General features: G+C 41.2%; 1 protein-coding gene across 3 annotated transcripts in view; it reads right to left on the bottom strand.

The window, feature by feature from the left end:
- Positions 1-5,085: 5,085 nt before the first annotated feature.
- Positions 5,086-20,341, bottom strand: part of LOC117420037 (voltage-dependent calcium channel subunit alpha-2/delta-4-like) — a 160,248-nt gene continuing 144,992 nt past the window's right edge. For all 3 annotated transcript variants that reach the window (XM_058986426.1, XM_058986427.1, XM_058986428.1), the window contains one exon: positions 5,086-6,315. In XM_058986426.1, coding sequence (XP_058842409.1) covers positions 6,171-6,315 — 145 coding nt within the window. In that variant the 3' untranslated portion in view covers positions 5,086-6,170. The remainder of the gene's footprint in view (positions 6,316-20,341) is intronic.

The following is a 20,341-nucleotide window of genomic DNA, read 5'->3' as shown; positions in this document are numbered from 1 at the left end:
GGTACAGCCAGTCTTCTAGTGCAGGCGGAGAGGAGAGGTCGGGTGGGGGTGTAGGAAGAGATGAGGGTCTGGAGGTAGCTGGGAGCAGTCTGGTCAAGGCATCGATAGGCGAGTACAAGAGTCTTGAACTGGATGCGAGCGGTGATCGGGAGCCAGTGGAGTGAGCGGAGCGTGGGAGAATTGAGGCAGAGAGAACACCAGGTGAGTGGAATTCTGGATGAGCTGGAGCGGACACAGGGAGGCCGGCCCGGAGGGAGTTGCAGTAGTCTAGATGGGAGAGTACCAGGGCCTGGACGAGGAGTTGCGTGGACTAGTTGGTGAGAAAGGGTCGGATTCTTCGTATGTTGCTCAGGAAGAATCGGCAGGTGCGTGCTAGAGTGGAGATGTACTGGGAGTAGGAGAGGCAGGGATCCAGGGTTACTCCGAGGTTCTTGGCTGAGGAGGAGGGAGAGAGCCTGGTAGATTCCAGAGGAATCGAGATAGAGAGATCAGAGGTGGGGGAAGATGAGGAGGGGAAGAAAAGGAGGTCAGATTTAAAGAGGATGAGTTTGAGGTGATGTGAGTGCATCCAGGAGGAGATAGCAGACAGACAGGTAGAGATAAAGGAGGGGATGGTGGGGTCAGAGGGGTGGAAGGAGAGGAAGATCTGAGCATCATCAGCATAGAAATGGTATGAGAAACCATAGGATGCGATGAGGGGGCCCAGGGAGTGGGTGTAGAGAGAGGACCCAAGACTGATCCCTGGGGAACTCCTGTTGAGCCTGTAAACATGTAAATGCTTTCTAAAAACAGTTGTTCCATTTTCATGTACTGATTCAAAATGAAAGGTTATAGTTTTTGGTAAAGATGGAGAACAAAATATTCCAGGCATGCACAGATGAATTCGCATGACTGCGCATGTATTCTGACTACAAATGAGACCCTATTCTTCTGATGACTCTATTTGGCACAACACCTGGTCTGCAGTCAAAACTTACTCCTAAAACAAACGGTAAGTGCCTTTTTTATTACTTTCATTATTTAAAAACCATAATATTATTCAATGATTGTGCACCCATCCACTAAAATAACACATCGCTCCCTCCATACACATACAAACTATTTAAACCGTCTGTTTTTCCCTGTTCCTCTTTATGAGGTTACACAGCTCCCGTTACAATAAAACATTTTACACACTTTTTAATCTGGTGCTTTGTTGGCATTTTATATATACAGCAGCATTTAATCTATACATAGATTACTGCTGGTTATAGTGATGGGGAAATACATTTCTCCGTCACAGTATTTCTTAACAGTCCACTCTGCAAATATAAGCACATTATTTGAATAAGCAAGTCATTTCAAAAGTGCAGTTGTAAGGTCAAGTTGTCTTTTCTGTGGTGTAGGAGCAAGGTAGGGATTACATTTACATTTTAATATTATTTGAGAAAATTATTCTTGAATTTTTAAATATGAACGTCTGAATGGATCCCAGCACTTCCAGCACCTTGTGGAGTCGGTGCCACATCCAGCACCCAACAGTGCACTCAGAGCCACTATTGGTTTCTGTTCCCATTCTTGCTGTGACAGAAAGTTTCTGCTGGAAAAAGAAAGCAATAGTGTATTTTCCTGCCCATTAAGCAAAGTGGATCAGCAGACTGGAGGAGCATTGCCTCCCTTTTCAGCAGAAACATATGTTACAGAGAGCGAGAAGTGTGTTCAGGAAGACCCTCCGATGAGCTGACCCCACGACACGGAGCGGGGAGGGGGAGCTTTTTCCACTCCTTCATGGGGGGCAGCAATCGAAATGTCTGTGGTTGGAAGCGAATGTGTTCACAGCTTTGATATCGCTGGTGGGTTTTCATTCCATTGAAGAGACCGCATTCCCAGCTCCCTGGCACAGCCCTCCCTGCACCTTAACGAGCTTTTAAAATTTAAAAACCAAAAGTAGCTTTAACAGATTTGACTGAAACTCCAGTTTTCCCAGCCATTTAAAAGTCCAATGTGCTGCACTAGGACAAAGAACACAGTGTTCTCGGCTTCCTGGAACATAACACGGTGCATTTGAATTTTATATGAGCGCAATGCTGGCTACTGTTACCTTTTTTCTTAAAAGGGGCAAATAAAAAACACTGTGTGCAAAACAGTGCCACCTACTGTAACTGCAGTGAAAATGCATTGCAGTTCACCTTACTGGATAGAGCCTGTTTATTATTAAGGCAGTTAAAGCAGTGGTTCTCAAGCATGGTCCTGGGGGCGCCCCTTGTCTTCTGGTTTTCATTCCAACTGAGCTCTTAGTTGCTTAACTATCCCCTTAATTGAACTAATATGGGGGGGGGGGGGGGGGCAGAATTAATACAGATTTAAAGGGGTGGAGGTGTTTAGATTATTAAAATAGACCCACAACCTGTAAAACAAACTCAAAAAGACAGATATATTAATATTTATTTACATGTATTTCAATGATTCCTAAAGAACCCTTTGGCTCCTGTTTCTCGCACAGTATATAAAAAAATGGCTTGTTCATTAGCTATAATGATAAACGTTCATGATGCACCAGACATGTCGCGTGAGCAAATCTGGCTAACCCTGCCTCTTAGCTAATAGCCTGTGCAGAATTGAAAACCAGGACACATTGGACCTAGTATTCTGTTTCTATAGTTGTAGTATGACTTGAAAACTGGGCTTATCAGCTCTGAATGGGAGGATATTTAGTTTAATGATGGCAACTCATTCTAAAGAAAACACAGTTAAAAGTCCACCAGTGGCTTGAACATTAAAGGTTCTTCATCATTACATGCTAGTACACAGTTGAGCAGAATCTACCATTTGAGACTGTACGGCTTACTGTATAGTCCTTCAAAGAGCAAAGTCTGGCATCCTTTACATTGTTGGGATCTGCTGGAGGAAAGCTTAAAAAAAGTCACAAGGAGCTCAAAAAAGTCACAAGGAAATGGAAAGCTGTCCCCTTTAAGCAACATGATGTTCAGTTGATATTTCTAGACACAGTGCATTCACAAGCCTATGGAATAAGTTTTTTCGTCTCTGGTTTGGAAGTCATTTTACCATCTTGAGACACCCAAGAGGCTTATTTGAAACTGAAAGACTTGTCCACAACCTTCCAGATTCATTCCAAAATGTCTTTTCTGTTACCGTTGGTTTTTCAAGCCTGCTGTTTTCCTCTAAGCACATTCAGTTTGTGGTCCAGTGGTTAAAGAAAAGTGCTTGTAACCAGGAGGTCCCCGGTTCAAATCCTACCTCAGCGAAGGACTCATTGTGTGACCCTGAGCAAGTCACTTAACCTCCTTGTGCGCCGTCTTTCGGGAGAGATGCTGTTGTAAGTGACTCTGCAGCTGATGCATAGTTCACACACCCTAGTCTCTGTAAGTCGTCTTGGATAAAGGCGTCTGCTAAATAAACAAATAATAATAATAATATCATAACCCTGGTTCCCTGAAATAGAAATGTAACCATTAACCACAAGGCAATGGTTACATTTCGTACTTGAAAGGGAACTAAATAACCAAACAAACAAAATTGTTGCATGCAGATTTCATTCAGAAGGTTCTCCAGGAAGAGTCACAGAAGAGACTGCGAAGAGGTTCACATCACTGCAACACAGCAGCCACGGAGCAGAGCGACAATATGAAGAGGAGCAAAGAGAGAGACATTTCTGAGGCTCCCCCACAGTCCTGCGCATTTTCCTGTTATGAAAAAATTGGAATGACCCGTAACTATTAAACACTCCAGAATGCTGAAGAATATACAAAACGAAATATAATAAATTCAATGACCAATGTTTCGGCTGGTATTCTTTTTGAATGTCTCCACTGTCATTGAATTCATTAGGCTTCTTTTAGTATTTCTGCGATAAAAAATAAACAACTTGTCTTTGTTTTACTTAAATAGTGGAAAGAGAGCTAGGTGCTTTTAGAATAGCTCTTATTTCCACTTTTCCCAAAATTTGACCAAATTTACCAATATTTATGAACGTAACTCAGGTATTTAAGAATTAAACATATATGTTATGCAACAGATTACAAACATATGATAATATTGATATACTACACAGTAAGATAACTCTTTAGTTGTTTGCATGTCTACAGTGTATCTTAAACAATTCAAATATGTTTATAACCTGTTCCGTGAGATTTATTTTTATTGCTTAAAGGTTTGGTTTTACAATGCAGTAATGTACTCAAATTAACAGTTCAAGTAACAACCAGGAAAATGAATATACTGAATGGATTTAGTGGCTGATACTGAGTTTTGTTTTAAGAGTTAGTGAATTGCAATACGTTTATTGCAGTAAATTGAACTGAATTGTGAACACTGTTAAACCGGTCAAACGTATGAAATCTATGGACACCCAAGCTACTATCCAGTCATTAACACTTCAGACTGATCAAACTCAAGATGAATGAACCCCAGTGCAAATGATTCTCAGTTCATTACAAACTCCTGGTCCCCAGTCTTTGTATTGCAGAATGTTGCCTTTGCTTGGAGTCCTGCTTGTGTTTTCTGTGTTTTTTCTTATCTAGAAAGGTATTATTTCAGTATATTCTGTAATGGCTGGATGTGTCCGGATTGTTATGATTTATGCTTTAATTATAACCTACAGGCAATACACTGAAATAAACCCTCAAATCAAACGCTAGCACATCTAAAGAGCAGGTACTGTCTTTGCACTGTGAAAATAATACCCGTTCTGTGTTTTGAATGATCTTGTTACTACAAATATATCATTCTTACAACTTTTACATGTATACTGCACAATACTATGATAAAGAAGTAAAGAAGTAAAATATTTTATTTCAACTTGGAATATATAAAAACAAAATTTGAAATCGAATGAGTTAATTTGATCAATCTATACCCTGCCGGGATAGACCACAGCTGTATTTTTTGTGTACCAAACCCATCTGTAGCTTATCAGGGCAGGGTATGGGTTCATTAAATGTTGAGAACACAGGTTACAACACGTACATTCTCTGGTCCCTGGCGTCAGTCACAATGAGTGATGACTGCATTCAGTATCCGGAAGGCTTACTCACCTCAGGATGGAAAGCGTGGCAGGAATCTGGACGCCTTCTGATCTTCTGGGAGCGCATCCTGTCACACTTCACTGAGGCGTTATGTGCCGCGGGGTTCAGGATGCAAACAGTCTGGACACAGGGTCTGCTGTTACAGATTCAGAGTTCAATCCACACATGTAACCCTGAGTTCAAATTAAACATTTCTTTCCCCTACCATTACTCAATAGTTTAGCTCCCATCATAATATGTTAGTTGATTAATTTATAGATACAATGGAACATCATGTTTATGCCTTTTTTATTTATTTAGAAAGCCCAATTATTTTACCCCTAATTTTCACCCCAATTTAAAATGTGCAATTATTTGTACCCCTAGCTGCAGCAACTCCCCACAGAAGCTCAGGAGAACTGAATGTTCAGTGGGCATCCTCTGATCCCACGACCAAACCAGCTTCCTCTTTCACGCCCAGGAACATGAGAGCGGATGTCAGCAAGCTACCGGCCTCAGGAGGACAAAGGCCATGCCTGCAGGTGTCCGCTTTTAACTCACTGGGCGCCTGGCCAGCAGGGTCCACTGTAGTGCGATGAGGAGAAACAGCCTGTGCTGGTTATGCCTCCCTAACCCGCAGGAGCGCCAGAGCCCATACAACACTCCCTCTAGAATCCCCAGAGAAGACCGCCCACTTCACACAGCGGGACGCGAACCTGCTCTTCTCTGACTGTATGGCTCACCCTGCACACCACGTGGCTGTGCTTTTACTAGGGGAGACACTTGGGGACCCCAGAATGTGCATACCTTTAAATGTAATTTAAAGCCTTTGTAAAAGAGTTCTAGTCGGAACGTTTGTCATTTGAAGTTTAGTTTTTTTTTAGTATTCCGTACCTTTAAATAGATTTAATTAGAACCAGCAGTCCATCTATTATTCTGTATAAAAATGATATTAGCATGGCATTGCATAATTTAAAGTCAAAATGGTCTGACAGTGAGTAGCGATATTATCAAATCATGATATTATGATACACTGTATCACTATTTATTATTATTTGAATAATATTATTTGTCCATTTAAAAGTATGTCAATATACTAGTTCAATTTAATACAAAAATATTGCTGCAATACAATAGGCCTGGCACATAACACACGTGAATCTCAGTTTAAATAATTTCCATGTCAAATAAAAGGATATATTTCACTTCATGTGGTTCAAGCGTGATTAGGGGGTAGAAGCTGCAGTCACAGTCGGCTTGAGTCACCAGCAGCAGCAGGTTACTGTTAGTGATCTGCTGTACCACGAACATCCTGGAAAGAGACACAGACAGCAGGTATAAGCAGTGACACACGGACACTTGATCTCAAGAGAGTGTGTTCCATGCAATTCATTACACACAGCAAGGACAGAAACTCACTGAAACTATGCAGGAATCTCAAAGACAACGCTATGGATGAAATGTTGCTGCTGCTTCCTGGAACCTAATCACTTACTGTGCTATAGATCAAACTCATTCCAATGGTCCAGGGGCAACAAGACAATGTGACCTACAGCACAGGAACCAGGATATAATATTATTTGCGTTGTATTTCAAATATTTCATATCCTGAATTAGTGTAAAAAAACAAACAAAAAACAAACATGAAAGAAGCAAAACCCACAATATTTTCATTATGTTATAAAGAAGATGCAAGAAACACATTCTAAGATTAAAAACCGGGGTACTGCAGCGGAGCACAGCACCGACACTGGGATACACGAGCGGAGCACAGCACCAACACCAGAGTACCCCAGCAGAGCACAGCACCAACCAACCCTAGCATATTTGATAAGCACTTTAATTTCATGTCACTGTGTCTTTCTTCACTTGTAGCAGCTAGGCAACTCAGTGCTTCACAGACGCTGCTGCAAATATTAAAAATGATATAAAACCAAGAAACACTGGCTCAACCCCACCCCAAAATAATTAATGTTGCTCAACTCTGAGTCATATTAGAGTGTGCCAGTATGACCGAAGTGCTTCATGTGAAACTGTACTGCCTTGGATATATATATATATTATGAATGTATCAATTAACCATAAGCTGTCTAAACTCTCTGAAGCCTTCTCAAGAGCCTAACTGTAACATCAGCTTTTTCTGACAGCTGCATGAAGAACAAGTTGGGATTTGTGTAGGCTGGGACTTATGCTACACATGTAAACTGCACACAAATATACACCAGGCCTGTACATAACACACCACCACGCTTAGAAAAATCCGTAAAAAGAGTGCGTGTCATATTGAAAGAATTACGGTATAACTGTATGAGCAGTTGTCCAGTTTCAAATGGTTAAAAGGCTGAAAGGATGTGGTTGATTTTTTTTCTTAATCCCATCTGGTTGTTATCTCCCATTGGTCTTCTGGTCAACCACACAATACGCCACTAGAGGCAAACCAGTGCATTCCCATTTTAATAGGTGACATGCCTCCCCAGCGCACAGGCTTTGATCTGCTCCCTATTAGCACTTTGCAGCTTTACAGTGTTTATAAGAGACTCCCCCACGCCCCCCCCCCAAGAGCAGCTCCGGGGCTGGCAGGGTCATTCCTGTCCACCACCCAGAGGGAATGGCAGACAGGGAAGGCTGTGGCTAATTTACCAGCAATGGTTTCAACTGTATACGGACTACAGTGCAAAGGAAGTGGTTTGCATTTCTATTACTCTAGTTGTCTGTGAATGCATGCAGTGACACAGTGGTAAATCCTGTTTCATCTGAGCATTTATTGTCACAGTGTTTAAATGTACAATTCTCTTATAAGTAAAATTATCACTGAAACCCCGCGCTGTGATATAAGCGGCTGATTTAGATATACCCGTTTTGGGCACCTGTCGTCATGGCTATTGCTAAGAGATCTCTTTCGTCAACCTCTCTGAAAGAAAAGCTCTGAATTTATGTGCAGAAACTGGATATCACAACTTTAAAACTGATTAATTTAATATGGTGCTTTTTTCTTAATATCGTACTGTATATAAGTTACTTGAAAAGAATACATTTGATAATGTGTTACTTTTAACTTCCAAATATTCTAAATTTGTCTAATACAGTTGTGTCCCTTTTTTGTTCTAAATTAATTGAATATGCATTACAAGTGTTGCGGCTTCTAAAAATAGACCACTTTTCCCCACATGCATCGAAATAAAGGCATTGTTGGATATAAAGAACCTTTTCCTGGTCCAAATGTAGTACGTTACATTAGAGTTACCTCTCGACTACAGAGCTTGCTCTTCAGTTGAATGGTAAGACAGCTCTCTGCTTTCCTGTCCAACCACTCTCTGCTTGACCCTCTCCAATCTGGCTTCCGCTCTGCTCACTCCACTGAAACCGCCCTCCTGTCTGTCACCAACTCACTTAAGTGTGCCCGAGCTGCCTCTCTCTCCTCTGTCCTAATTCTCCTCGACCTCTCTGCTGCCTTTGACACTGTTGATCACTCTATTCTACTATCATCTCTTGCTGACCTGGGGATCTCTGGCACTGCCCTGGCCTGGTTCTCCTCCTACCTCTCCAACCGCACCTACCAGGTAACCTGGAGTGGAGCAACCTCCACACCTCACCCTCTCTTAACTGGAGTCCCCCAAGGGTCAGTCTTGGGTCCTCTCCTGTTCTCTCTCTACACCCGCTCCCTGGGCCCCCTCATCGCATCCTATGGTTTCTCATACCATTTCTATGCTGATGATGCTCAGATTTTCCTCTCCTTCCCCACCTCTGACTCCACCATCTCCTCCCATATCTCTACCTGTCTGTCTGCTATTTCCTCCTGGATGCACTCGCATCACCTCAAACTCAACCTCTCTAAATCTGACCTCCTTTTCTTTCCCTCCTCCTCCCCCTCCTCTGATCTCTCTATCTCTGTTCCTCTGGAATCTACCACACTCTCTCCCTCTTCCTCTGCTAAGAACCTTGGAGTCACCCTGGACCCCTGCCTCTCTTATTCCCAGCACATCTCCACTCTGGCACGCACTTGCCGATTCTTCCTGAGCAACATCCGAAGAATCCGACCCTTCCTCACCAACTATGCTACCCAGCTCCTGGTCCAGGCCCTGGTACTCTCCCGCCTAGACTACTGCAACTGCCTCCTGGCTGGCCTCCCTGCGTCCGCCACCCGTCCGCTCCAGCTCATCCAGAACTCTGCTGCCCGCCTGGTGTTCTCTCTGCCTCGCTTCGCCCACGCTACTCCACTACTCCGCTCGCTCCACTGGCTCCCGATCACCGCTCGCATCCAGTTCAAGACTCTTGTACTAGCCTACAGATGCCTTGACCAGACTGCACCCAGCTACCTCCAGACCCTCATCTCTCCCTACACCCCCACTCGACCTCTCCGCTCCGCCTGCACTAGAAGACTGGCTCTACCTCCTCTACGCTCCCCTGCCTCCAGAGCCCGCTCCTTCTCCACCCTTGCTCCGCAGTGGTGGAATGACCTTCCTACAGATGTCAGGACTGCCCAGTCCCTGACCACCTTCCGGCGCCTCCTTAAGACTCACCTCTTCAAACAGCACCTGTAGAACTCCTCTGTTTGTATCCTGGGACACTATCACCCTTCATTTAAATGTGCTTTATTTTGCTCTTATCTGCCCCCTATTTTACTGCATTTAATCCTGTACTTCAGAATACTGTAAACTGCCAAGTGTTTAACCTGTAGTATTTTGTATTTAATCATATCCTGATGTAACTATCACTATTTAATCATATCCTGATGTCACTATCACTATTATCTGCTGCATTATTGAATTGTGGTTTGTCACACTTGAACAAAAGTTATTGTATTTCTTGCTCTTATTGTATTACTTGTATTGTAACACTTGAAATGTATTTGCTTACGATTGTAAGTCGCCCTGGATAAGGGTGTCTGCTAAGAAATAAATAATAATAATAATAATAAGACATGTGTACCATATGGTTTGTGGTTCACACTCAGCCCTTGTCTTTCCATTGAATTCAATGTGCTCCGATGCCAATTCATTACAGCAGATACTGGCGCCTCCACTACATTCCCCGCACTCCCAGTTCTGGGAGTTGACCGTTGACAGAATAACTTCCACTTCCCTTCCCACCATCTTGCCACGCTCTTCCAATGGAAACTGTGAGCAGCAGACAGATGTGAGCAGCAGTTCCCAGAAGCCATGAGGACCGACCCAGTGAGTGCAGCCAAAGCAAACCCCCTTGTACTGTGACTGAGAGGGATGAGCCACACTGCCCAGACCCTCTTACCCAAACTGCTGTCTCCTGACCACCACCATACCGATGATTCTGAACAGAGCTCATTTGAATTTTTCGCAGAATATAGGGAATATTTGCCATTCTTTTATTATGCATTTTTCGTGCATGAAAATAAAACCGCAAACAAAAAATGCGACATTTACTTGTCACAATAGTACACAGCCTAATAGTGTCAGCCCAACCCGCAGGTCACATCCTCACCTGCCCTGAATCTTTGATCCATACCTTGCTTACTCAATTCTGTGCTTCTATTTGGTAATATCGTCCAGTAATGTTGACAAAAAGGACATCCCCACCCCCCTTTTCACCCCCCAAGAGATTTCCACCTAATTGGCCCTTTGAAGAAAGTCTTAAGGCTATTCTGTAGCACATGCTTCCATGTGCTAATTTATTGATGTGTACAGGGTTTCCCAGGTTATACAGTTTAATGTGGACATGCACTGCTTTTCCAAATCCCTAATCCTGATTATGATAAACATGTATATATTAATGTATTTTCAATGAACAATCCTTTTCCAGATTAGATATGTTTTTACAAACAGTTATTCAGAATTTACTCAAGGGAACTTAAATTTTGGCGCCATGAAACTGAGTAAATATAACTTCCCCTGAAGATAAGTGTTAGACTCCTCCAGGTCTCCAGCAGACTGAAACATCACAAGGGTTTTTTTTCCATGTTTTTCCAACACGCTTGGGTAGAAATAAGATCATGTCTACTTGGGTAGTGGAGCGGCAACCCTCTCTTAGTAAAGAAATGGATCTAAAAAAACTGTACAACTGAATCAGTGAGCAGCCAGACACCTCTAGGGTGGGACACTGCACATTGTTAACTGCTCTGTATTCCAGTAGGAAATGGATTGCACCTCTACATAGCAGCTTCAGTTATTTTTGTCTCAAATGATGCATTATTCCTTTTTTTTTTTACCCTGGTTTTCTCCCCAATTTGGAATGCCCAATTGTTATTTGTATCTCAGTTCACCGCTGCAACCCCCTGGTGACTCACAAAACGGAGGCTGAAACACGCGTCCTCCGAAACGTGTTCCTGCCGATCCGTAATTTTTCGCACTGCGGATCCACAGTGAGGCCACCAGACCTATAGTGCTGGAGGACAACACAGATCTGATGGCTCCACTGCAGACCCGCAGGCGCACTATCAGCCACAGGGGTCGCTGGTGCGCGGTGAACTGTGGATTCCCCTACTGACCTAATCCATCACTACCCGGGCGGCGCTCAGCCAATTGTGCGCCGCCCCCCAGGAACCCCAGGTCACGGTCGGCAGTGACATAGCCTGGATTCAAACCTGCGATATTCAAGCTAAAGGGCGCATCCTGCACTCCACACGGAGTGCCTTTACTGGAAGTGCCACTCGGGAGCCCTTCAAATGATACATTAATGTTAAGAAAAAAAACTGTTCAGTAATCATTAACCTACTTGAGACCTCATTACCAGATGTCTTCACTGACATTTAAATGTGTAAGATTATTTTATACTGTAATAAAGGGTTTACATAAAAACCCATAAGAGTGGAGGATTTTTTGCATCAATTTCTGTCTTTTCTTATTCTTGTGTGTCGGGGGTGAGTGCAGTGTTTTTCTTACAGTTTTATTCTTTTAATTTGAAATTGATCATTATGATCACCATGGACTGTGGTCATCTAACTGGGATCTACTGGGAGGGATATATGTTCCTTAAGTTGCCCTACCCAATTTTCTAGTGCAGCGCCATGCAATAGAGCTGTGTCATATTCTGGTACCTGGGGTGCACATTATTCTACCTGGCACTGCTTCATATAGCAATGTGCTGTTGCTCTAATAGCCATTAAACACAGGTGCAAAATTTCAGCCCACTTTGACGCAATAATACCCTCTACTTTGGGAATCGCCAGAGAATGGTCAGGGGTGGTATAAAATCGTTTAGATAAGCAAAAACTAGGGCTGTCAAGCGATTAAAAAAATTAATCATGATTAATCTCGCGATTTCAAAATTTAATCTCAGTTAATTTTGTTTATGGCATATTTAATTGATACAATTACAGCATCCGTCTCATTCAAATTAGTTTTATTACTGATAATATTATTACGAGTATTATTAATATTGTTATTAACATCAACCAAAAAAAAACTGTGCATCATAAAAACCCTATGTTCTTATTTCTGGATTCATTTTGTTGGCCCCTCTTTATGGTTTTATATTTATATACACAGATTTATACAGAAAATCTCCAGCATTTGCCATTAAATTGTTTGAAAAAGGGGGCTCCCGAGTGGCGCATCCAGTAAAGGCGCTCCGTGTGGAGTGCAGGATGCGCCCTATAGCCTGGACGTCACCGGTTTGAGTCCGGCTATTCCACTGCCGACCGTGGATGGGAGCTCCCAGGGGGCGGCACACAATTGGACGAGCACTTCCTGGAGGGGGAGGGCTTAGGTCGGCCAGGGTGTCCTCAGCTCACTGCACACCAGCAACCCCTGTTATATGGCCGGGCACCTGCAGGCTTGCCTGTAAGCTGCCCAGAGCTGCATTGTCCTCTGATGCTGTAGGTCTGGGCTGGCTGCATGATGGGCCTGCAGAGTGAAAAGAAGTGGTTGGCTGACAGCACACACTTTGGAGGACAGTGTTAGTCTTCGCCACTCCCGAGTCAGTGCAGGGGTGTGGTGTTGGCTGAGCCTAAATACAATTGGGCATTTCAAATTGGGAGAAAAACGGGGTAAAAATTAATTGGCGACTACTAAATTAAAAAAAAAAAAATAGTTTGAACCAACTGCTCAATCACAACAGAGTTAGTTTATTACTCAACTTAGTACATTTCAAATTAAACTGGATATTTTCATACCCTTTAAAAGGGTATTGCATTACGTTTTATAACTTGAAAATATCTAAATAAAACAAAGCATTCACTGAGTAACAGTTATATGTTCCTTGATTGTAAACAATATCTTTAAAAATAAATGTGGTAATCGAAATAAAATGGAAAGTCGGCAGCTATCCACTTTGCAACAGCTTTGGTAATGCAGGGTGTCCCACTGAAAGTAACCCCTGTAAAGTACAACGTACAAATACATAATAAATAAATAATCACATGCTGGAGCAGCACAGACAGGAATCCTCCTCATTATAAACTCGCATTATACAGGACTGTCACTCCCAACGTGAACATGGATTTCTTTCAAGTGGGACACTCTGTATCGTACTGACATGATGTAGCTTGATTCACAGAAATCCTGAATTCTAAAAAAAAAAGTACTCTGTCCAAACTAGGGTTCCCACCTCTGACTTACAAAAAACTGGGACACCAGAGTCATTTCGTACGAAAATAAATAAATAAATAAATAGATAAATCATATACATTTAATGTCCCGGGAAGTCTTACAGATTTCCCAGGACAGCTGCCTCAAAAAGAGAAAAATCCAGGCAAAACCAGAACGGGTGGCAACCCTAGTCCAAACTAACGGGTTTCATGTGTTGTTCTGTTGTTCCTGTCTGTAGCAGAAGAATTAATAGAAAGTGTATTTTTGAGAAGTGAAGGTGTGTTTACAGCACACAGGTTGTACAGCAGACTAGATGCATTCTGTGATACTGGAACTAACAGATACAAGAAATCTATCCAATGAACTGTCAGAAAGTTTAAAAAAAAAAATCCCATTCATAAATCCTTCACTTGTAGTGCTTTGCTCCATAATGCAGTCCCATGACTAACTTTCTATTCCAGTGGTATGCTGTGAGGGTCAAGACAGAGGGTAATTAACACACATTCAAAAAAAAATGAACGCGTTAATCGCAGAAGTTAAGTGTGATTAATTGACAGCCTTAGTAAAAATTTATGTTCATCATACAGACAGATAGACTCCTCCATATACACACCATAGACTCTCATTAACTTTTAGCTAAATTATTTCCTTAGTAAATCATCACAATTGGATAGGCCGTTCTCTAAATAAAACTCTAAAGTGCCATAAGAAAATCTCAAGCATATAGTAATAGAAGTGTGGCTCTTTGTCAGCTGTCACTGATGATAGGACATTGATATCCCTAATGCTGTAGGACGTGTAATTGGTGTTTTCTTCCTACAAAAACATATTGCTCTAATGACAATGTGGAGTAAATACCCTGAGGATCTTGTTCATAATTTGACACTGCAGAGTTAAATCTGAACATATGAATGCTAGTTAAATATTAGAGAGAGATCTTTAATCTTAAAACTGGTGGAACCAGCTTTGTGAATTGAAAGAAATGCCTTTCAAATTTGTTTTGCGTTTATAAAGGTAATGAAGAAAAGAAAGCATGTCAGTAACATACATCTCCGGCCACGGCTGAAAATCCAGAATTAAGAAAATAAGAACATAAGAAAGTTTACAAACGAGAGGAGGCCATTCGGCCCATCTTGCTCTTTTGGTTATTAGTAGCTTATTGATCCCAGAATCTCATCAAGCAGCTTCTTGAAGGATCATAGGGTGCCAGCTTCAACAACATTACTGGGGAGTTGGTTCCAGACCCTCACAATTCCCTGTGTAAAAAAGTGCCTCCTATTTTCTGTTCTGAATGCCCCTTTATCTAATCTCCATTTGTGACCCCTGGTCCTTGTTTCTTTTTTCAAGTCAAAAAAGTCCCCTGGGTCGACATTGTCTATACCTTTTAGGATTTTGAATGTTTGAATCAGATTGCCGCGTAGTCTTCTTTGTTCAAGACTGAATAGATTCAATTCTTTTAGCCTGTCTGCATACTACATGCCTTTTAAACCCAAGATAATTCTGGTTGCTCTTCTTTGCACTCTTTCTAGAGCAGCAATATCATTTTTGTAACAAGGTGACCAGAACTGAACACAATATTCTAGGTGAGGTCTTACTAATGCATTGTAAAGTTTTAACATTACTTCCCTTGATTTAAATTCAACACTTCTCACAATATATCCAAGCATCTTGTTGGCATTTTTTATAGCTTCCCCACATTGTCTAGATGAAGACATTTCCGAGTCAACATAAACTCCTAAGTCTTTCTCATAGATTCCTTCTTCAATTTCAGTATCTCCCATATGATATTTATAATGCACATTTTTATTGCCTGCGTGCAGTACCTTACACTTTTCTCTATTAAATGTCATTTGCCATGTGTCTGCCCAGTTCTGAATGCTGAATAGATCATTTTGAATGACCTTTGCTGTTGCAACAGTGTTTGCCACTCCCCCAATTTTTGTGTCGTCTGCAAATTTAACAAGTTTGCTTACTATACCAGAATCTAAGTCATTCATGTAGATTAGGAATAGCAGAGGACCTAATACTGATCTCTGTGGTACACCACTGGTTACCTCGCTCCATTTTGAGGTTTCTCCTCTAATCAATACTTTCTGTTTTCTACTGCGTTCAGTTTGAGAATTCATCTTTTATGCTGGACTTTGTCAAAAGCTTTCTGGAAATCTAAATAAACCATGTAGTATGCTTTGCAATTATCCATTGTTGATGTTGCATCCTCAGAAAAATCAAGCAGGTTAGTTTGACACGATCTCCCTTTCCTAAAACCATACTGACTGTCTCCCAGGATATTGTTACCATATAGGTAATTTTCCATTTTGGATCTTATTATAGCTTCCATAAGTTTCCATATAATAGAAGTCAGGCTTATTGGTCTGTAGTTACCTGGTTCGGTTTTGTCTCCCTTTTTGTTATTAGAGCTGAGCTACCACTATGACCATGATGTATATCAACAATATCTTATAGGCAGGGCCCTGCGTTTTTCACAACTTGTTTTTTTAAACCTGCAATTCAGTCCTAACCCTCCAGATGTCCGTGTAGCCACTCCAGCTAAACTGAGCAAAAGAATAATTAAATAAATCAACCCATACAATTCTGGCTAATTAGAAAACACCCCCTAGTTACGAGCGACAATTATTACCATTCTAAAAATGGATGCGTTTACAGAAAAAGCTTACCTCGACACTTGCTGTTTTAGAACAAATAGATGCACCAACAAACTCAAAAAGCATTTATTTGAGAGATTGCACGCAGCAATATCCACCTGGTGTTCTGCACACTGATGGGTATAACTTCTTTTGAAAGCCATAACATTAGAATTCATCAAACTGATAAAGTTGCAGAATTAATAAATACATACCGAGCACATGATACACAAGAGTTGCACAGGTGGCAGAATATAATTTGCACAAGAATATAATTTTTTAGTCTTTCATGCAAACATACACTTATGGGCTTCTTATGAACAACCTTTTTTTTTTTACATTATATTCAAAGAACAAAACAAAACCACTAAAAACAAAACAAAGAAAAAATAATCAAACACATCTTACATGTGTTACAGAATCTATCAAATGCCTATATTCCAATAAATGGTTATAATCAGGGATCGGTGCCAGAAACAGGAAATACATTTTAAAAAAAATATCTTCTCTTCTGTTGATGAAATATATATTTGTGCCCGGTGAGATCCAGATATTAATAAAAATATATTTTTTTACAAAATGATTTGAAATGAACTGGAATTCCACTCTTTCTCTTAAAGGGGAATCTTTCTCTTAAAGGGGAATCCGTGGTGTTACTCACGGCCCTGTCCTCACATCCCCCTTTAGTGTGATGGTGATACCATGGCCGTCTCTCTCCCCTGGAGGGCGTCTGTTCCAGGAAGCATGGAAAGAAGATGGCAAGCAAGAAGAGCAAGGAATGTCTCTGTTTATACAAAAAGGGAACAAGGGCGGGGGGTGGAGGCTTATTTTAATCCCGGGAACTCCCAAGCAGACATGAAAGAATGAGAAGCTGGTGTTTGGGTACACAGGCAGGGACCGGAGGAATGGTGTTTTAATGCTGCTTTCTTCCGGAGGCGATGGCTGGTTTATCCTGGCTGAGCGACAAGGCCCTGTGAGCCTCCTTTCCTGTTTGTTATTGTTCAGCATATTTCCAAGGCCTGGGTGATCAGGCTTGTTGGCTTTGTTTCTGCTTTTTACTTTCAGGGGCAGAGGGGAATTACGAGGATCTATTATTAAGCTGGGACCTCCGCATTGCCTGTCAGTATCAACAGAGGGTCCTCCTTTTAAACACAGATGTTGTCATGGAATATGGAAGAGGGGGGGCTCTTCTTAAAGGGACAGCGCGTCTATATGTGGAGGGAGGTGCTGCCAGTCAAACAGTTTGAGATGAAGCTGTGGGTGTGGGATGAACTGTGCAGAAACAGTCAGGCTGAGAGATTCTCATATTGAACTGTGCTGAAACAGTCAGGCTGAGAGATTCTCATATTGAACTGTGCTGAAACAGTCAGGCTGAGAGATTCTCATATTGAACTGTGCTGAAACAGTCAGGCTGAGAGATTCTCATATTGAACTGTGCTGAAACAGTCAGGCTGAGAGATTCTCATATTGAACTGTGCAGAAACAGTCAGGCTGAGAGATTCTCATATTGAACTGTGCTGAAACAGTCAGGCTGAGAGATTCTCATATTGAACTGTGCTGAAACAGTCAGGCTGAGAGATTCTCATATTGAACTGTGCTGAAACAGTCAGGCTGAGAGATTCTCATATTGAACTGTGCTGAAACAGTCAGGCTGAGAGATTCTCATATTGAACTGTGCAGAAACAGTCAGGCTGAGAGATTCTCATATTGAACTGTGCTGAAACAGTCAGGCTGAGAGATTCTCATATTGAACTGTGCTGAAACAGTCAGGCTGAGAGATTCTCATATTGAACTGTGCTGAAACAGTCAGGCTGAGAGATTCTCATATTGAACTGTGCTGAAACAGTCAGGCTGAGAGATTCTCATATTGAACTGTGCTGAAACAGTCAGGCTGAGAGATTCTCATATTGAACTGTGCTGAAACAGTCAGGCTGAGAGATTCTCATATTGATAGAAACACATGGAAAATTAGTGGTTTCACTCACAACATAGGACAAAGCTATTTACTCCAAACTGTCAATAGCACCAAACAAACTTAAGACTGCTTATAAGTCCATATAATAAAGTTGTTTATTTCTGATTTGGTAACTTTACTGAAAATTGCTTATGATGAATTGCCATCAATAGCTTTGAGAATGTAGCACTATGGCAGGTATGGACCATGATTACACTATGTAACACAATTTTTGTTCCTGGGTAGTAAGTGTTATTTCCTAATTGCTTATGCCTCAAAAGTATAGAAAATGGCTATTATTCCCCACAAACTTTGCTTTTGTGACCAGGACAGTGATATTTTGAAATTTACCTATTTCCAATGAGAAAACGGGCAAATTTGTGTCTTTTCGTTCACATAAAAGTCAGAAAAAAACAACATATGAATCCAAATTAACATGTATTTGTACTAAAGTAATACAAAAATGACTACAAAAGATTTAGAAGTGAGTAGTTTTTCGAGATTTACGATTATACTGTAAATCACTTTCACGAATCAGCCCCCAAATGTAGTCTCCCATCATGTTCTCGTTATACTGTCCTTGGTAGCGGCGTTCAAAGTCCAGTATATCCTGGTGGAAGCGCTCGCCTTACTCCTCAGAGTACGCTCCAATGTTCTCCTTGAATTTATCAAGATGAGCATCAAGGATATGGACTTTGAGGGACATCCTACAGCCCATTGTGCCGTAGTTCTTCACCAGAGTCTCAACCAGCTCCACATAGTTTTTGGCCTTGTGATTGCCCAGGAAGCCCCGAACCACTGCGACAAAGCTGTTCCAAGCCGCTTTCTCCTTACTAGTGAGTTTCTTGAGGAATTCATTGCACTCCAGGATCTTCTTTATCTGTGGTCCGACGAAGACACCGGCTTTGACCTTTGCCTCAGGCAGCTTAGGGAAGAAGTCTTGAAGGTACTTGAAGGCTGCCGACTCCTTATCTAGAGCTCTGACAAATTGTTTCATAAGGCCCAATTTGATGTGCAGTGGTGGCATCAGTACCTTCCGGGGGTCCCAGCCATACTCATCATACTTCAAGGCGTCCAGCAAGGTCTTGATGCTGTTGTAATCCTCTTTGAGGTGCACCGAGTGAGCCAGGGGAAGAGACGGGTACTTGTTACCATTATGGAGCAGCACGGCTTTGAGGCTCCTGGATGAGCTGTCAGTGAAGGACAGTATAACGAGAGAGACTACATTTGGGAGACTACATTTGGGGGCTGATTCGTGAAAGTGATTTACAGTATAATCGTAAATCTCGAAAAACTACTCACTTCTAAATCTTTTGTAGTCATTTTTGTATTACTTTAGTACAAATACATGTTAATTTGGATTCATATGTTGTTTTTTTCTGACTTTATGTGAACGAAAAGACACAAATTCGCCCGTTTTCTCATTGGAAATAGGTAAATTTCAAAATATCACTGTCCTGGTCACAAAAGCAAAGTTTGTGGGGAATAATAGCCATTTTCTATACTTTTGAGGCATAAGCAATTAGGAAATAACACTTACTACCCAGGAACAAAAAAAAAAAAAAAAATTTGTTACACGGTTATTTTCACTAAAAATTCTGCAAACTCTTTTTGTCACAGCTGTTTACTCAAATGACCAATTGTTCTGTATACAGGATTCAGTGCTTCGCTTTGCTGCAGTAAAACATTATTGCAAAATGTATAGTGTCCAAGCAAAAATAATTAAACCACTGTTTCATTATTTAACCACTACTATGTATTTAGGACAATAGCAAAAAGTAAATGCCTTGATCATGATCATGCACACAATGTACCTTAACCACTATGCAAAAGAGCCAGGATCATCACAGAACACACATGCTACATGTATGTATTTAATCTATTTTCTATATTTATATAAATAACTTAAAACAACAACAATAATACAAATAAGAATAATAACAACAGAAATCAGAAAAAAACAATTTGCAAACCAGTAATGTTACACAACGGGCATTATCCACCTGAACTAGGCAACATATACTCCTGAATTGAAGCAAAGTACAGCATACTCCTGAAATACTCAATTGGAGTAAAATGACAATTTTCAATATTGCTTTAAATGTACAATTGTGCCATTTGTTAAAATAAAGGGAAATACAACTGTTAATGTTCAAAGCTGCTATCAAGGATCTCAGAAGGTTAATTGAAGGACTTGAAGCTGTGATTACATTATTTTTCTCTTTCGATTATTAGGTTAAG

The sequence above is a fragment of the Acipenser ruthenus genome, chromosome 14 (assembly GCF_902713425.1).
Source record: "Acipenser ruthenus chromosome 14, fAciRut3.2 maternal haplotype, whole genome shotgun sequence".
Taxonomy (NCBI): domain Eukaryota; kingdom Metazoa; phylum Chordata; class Actinopteri; order Acipenseriformes; family Acipenseridae; genus Acipenser; species Acipenser ruthenus.
Note: the sequence above shows the minus strand (reverse complement) of the source record. Positions and strands in the feature narration are given on the sequence as shown.